Raw genomic sequence first — 2864 nt, 5'->3', positions numbered from 1 at the left:
AAAGAGAGATTCAACATGTGTGAAAAAGATAGAAGTTTGTACCAACAATGAGCATCAATCATATAGAGACAAAAGGTTCTAGTTAAAATTGTTGACGACAAAAGGCAGAAAAGAATCTCTTTGGAACAAATTAAGAACCACAATGATGCAGCAGGGTAAAAAATTTCACAATCGATGATGAGAAACAACTCTAAAAGAAGATAACAGATAAAAGCCAAAAATTTAAAAGAGTAATGCAGGGAAAGATAAAATAAGAACCAGACAGATAATTATCCAAGCAAATTTACATGATAGGTTACCAAAATTAAATCACCATCCGCTCTATACAGAAAATTTTCATGGTGATCACCTAAAAAATCAGAACATTCCCAACACTAGCCCAACTTATATTACAATACAACCGTGCTCTCCAATAATCACATCCTTTCTAAACGACATCTGATGTCTCTTTTGATTTCAACCAAACTACTTACAGAGATAATTAGCAATGAGATGATCACCAACAAAAGATATGATATATACACTACAAACAGAAGATCTCAATCCTTTCCAAAAATATGCAAAATTCCCTCCTCTTGTTAAGACTGCTGTGTTTATGAATTCTGGTTGCGTTTAGCTTCCTTATATGTACACTTCCCGTTGATGGAGTTTCTAAGCGAAAGCAGGGATGCTTGAATTTTGGCGATCCCTGTTGAGGCAATCAAAACCTTCTACTCTAACTGCGGCCGGTTTAAGGCCAAACTTCATTCTAACACACCCTCCTTTGCGTGAAGATGATGATGGAGATGAAACACCCGAAGGAGATGGAATAACACTGGGAGCAACCTTCTCATCTCCAAATCGAGCATCTTGGATTAACGGGTTGGCAGACCTGCTTGGAGGAGACCCGCAAAAATATGGTGGTGATGAAGCAAACTGTGTTGCTGATTGTTCCATCCCATAACCCTCCTGTAGAAACCAAGATATTAGTCACAGCCCATGGACCAGTTGAAAGATAACAGTCAGCCTAAACATTCTATCTATATACAAAGAAGACATAGCAAGTGAAAAAAGATAAAACTACTTGTGTTTAAACCTAAAACATTTTCTCAAAAGCAAAAGATTTGATACTGCCACATCAAGAACATGAAGCCTTCAGAATTTCGGTAACTACTTTTCAAAACCCATTTTCAAAAACAAACTAAAAATTACAGCAACATCATTGAACCTCAAAAATATTATTTTAAAAAAAAAAAAAAAACCCTCAAAAAAGATTTTGTAACTTTTTTTCACAGAACACTTTCTCAAATAAACCAAAGCTACAGTAATTGGTTATGGCTATGGCTATGGCTATGGCTACAGTAATCAAAACAATTTGTAATATCATGTGTTAAAAGTTTTAACCATCTAAACTTGAAATCAAAGCAAACAAGAAAAGCAATACAACTCACCTTCATAAGAATGATATCAAGAAGCTCTGCCCCAGCCTTGGAATCACAGACCTCGGGTGGATGACTGTGAATAAAAACAAAAACCCGTAAATCCTCAAAATTCTATAATACTGAACATAACCATGAAAATCCAAAGAACAGATCAGAAATTGTTTTACCTCATGTGCCATCTCAAGGGCCTCAGAGAATTGTTAGCCAAAACCCCGACTCGGCGAGGCTTGGGGCAAACCACAGGGCCCTTCAGATCAGAGATCGAGACAGAGCCTCTCATCTCTTCGCTGCCGACAACCGAAAAGGCGTTCTGCTTAAGGTTACAGTGATTCATCTTCGAATAACCGATACAATTCCGCAGAAGAACGCCTGTTACACAAAATTCAACCAATCTCAGTAAAAAGCAGAAAAAAAAAACACAAACTTTCATTCATATATTTCCACAAAAGACACCCGAAATTAACCAAATCTGAGTAAAAACCCAAACTTTCATTCACACACACATGATTCCATAAAATTTATAAATTAAAATAAATAAATAAATAAAACTTTCTTTCATATACTGCAAATATAACACAAAAAAATTCGACCCATCTAAGTAAAAATCCAAACTTTCATACAAAAATACAAATCAGGGTATTTTGAAATTAATTGAGGTCCTAATTTTCGTTTCTGAAAACCAAAACCTCACTTTCCTTCAGTTTCTTTTCGATTTTCTCCAATTTTATAAGAAACCAAATAGAAACCAACATCAAAGCTCATAGATCCGCGACTCAAGCCTCGGCGGAGAAACCCAAAAAAAAAAAAAAAATCTCAGCCACTGTTTTTGCAGCACCAGAGTAAAACAGAGTTTGACAACATCAAAAACAACAATTAAAAAAACCAGTATTCAGTCAGATCCATTACGGAGAGAGGGGGTGGAGTTTGTGAAAAATAAATTGCATAAAAAAATAGTACGAAATGAAAAGGCAACAGATCTGCGTAGAAAACCAGTCGCGTAAACAGAGAGAGAGAGAGAGTTGGGACCTTGAGAGAGGATTATAGAAGAGATAACAGAGCAGAGGAGGACGGAGCCACGAGGGAGAAAAGGTTGGGCCGGAGCCTCTCACTCTTATATAGCATCATAAGGTAGGTGTACGTGTACCGTGTACTGACCAATTACTGAAACGCTTTCGTTTATTTAACCAAGTAAAAGACTAATTCTACAGTTTTAGGTAGTGATTATGAAAGCAAGAGTTTAACTTTTATTTTTCAACCCACGTTTCTTTTCTACAACAATATTTTTGGCAATAATAATAATAATAAATAAATAGCGACGGACTGATAAGGAGAAAATTACTTAAAAATTCACTAAATTCAATGATTCAATTTGGACAATTAATGGACAATTGACAATGTTGTCTTATTCTATGATACTTTTACTTTTTTTTTTTTTTTTTAGTG

The 2864-nt window shown here is 35.4% G+C and overlaps 1 protein-coding gene across 1 annotated transcript; it reads right to left on the bottom strand.

Moving 5' to 3' along the window:
* Positions 1-244: 244 nt before the first annotated feature.
* On the bottom strand, positions 245-2555 carry LOC115975800. Its single transcript, XM_031096784.1, has 4 exons — positions 2448-2555; positions 1589-1790; positions 1431-1494; positions 245-948 (listed from the first exon to the last, which is right to left on the bottom strand). Exons 2-4 carry the CDS (start codon positions 1753-1755, stop codon positions 652-654), a joined length of 528 nt encoding a protein of 175 aa, XP_030952644.1. The 5' UTR covers positions 1756-1790; positions 2448-2555; the 3' UTR covers positions 245-651.
* Between the last annotated feature and the right edge of the window lie 309 nt (positions 2556-2864).

The sequence above is a fragment of the Quercus lobata genome, chromosome 2 (genome assembly GCF_001633185.2).
Source record: "Quercus lobata isolate SW786 chromosome 2, ValleyOak3.0 Primary Assembly, whole genome shotgun sequence".
Classification (NCBI taxonomy): Eukaryota; Viridiplantae; Streptophyta; class Magnoliopsida; order Fagales; family Fagaceae; genus Quercus; species Quercus lobata.
The sequence above is the reverse complement of the archived record's forward strand: the minus strand, read 5'-3'. Positions and strand labels throughout refer to the sequence as shown.

Excerpts from the sequence above, each read along its gene's own strand:
- LOC115975800 (XM_031096784.1), bottom strand. The coding sequence starts at position 1,755 with ATGAATCACTGTAACCTTAAGCAGAACGCCTTTTCGGTTGTCGGCAGC. Across the intron at positions 1,495-1,588 it reads CCCTTGAGATGGCACATGAG|TCATCCACCCGAGGTCTGTG; the intron begins GTAAAACAATTT and ends TTTTATTCACAG. Across the intron at positions 949-1,430 it reads TTGATATCATTCTTATGAAG|GAGGGTTATGGGATGGAACA; the intron begins GTGAGTTGTATT and ends TGGTTTCTACAG.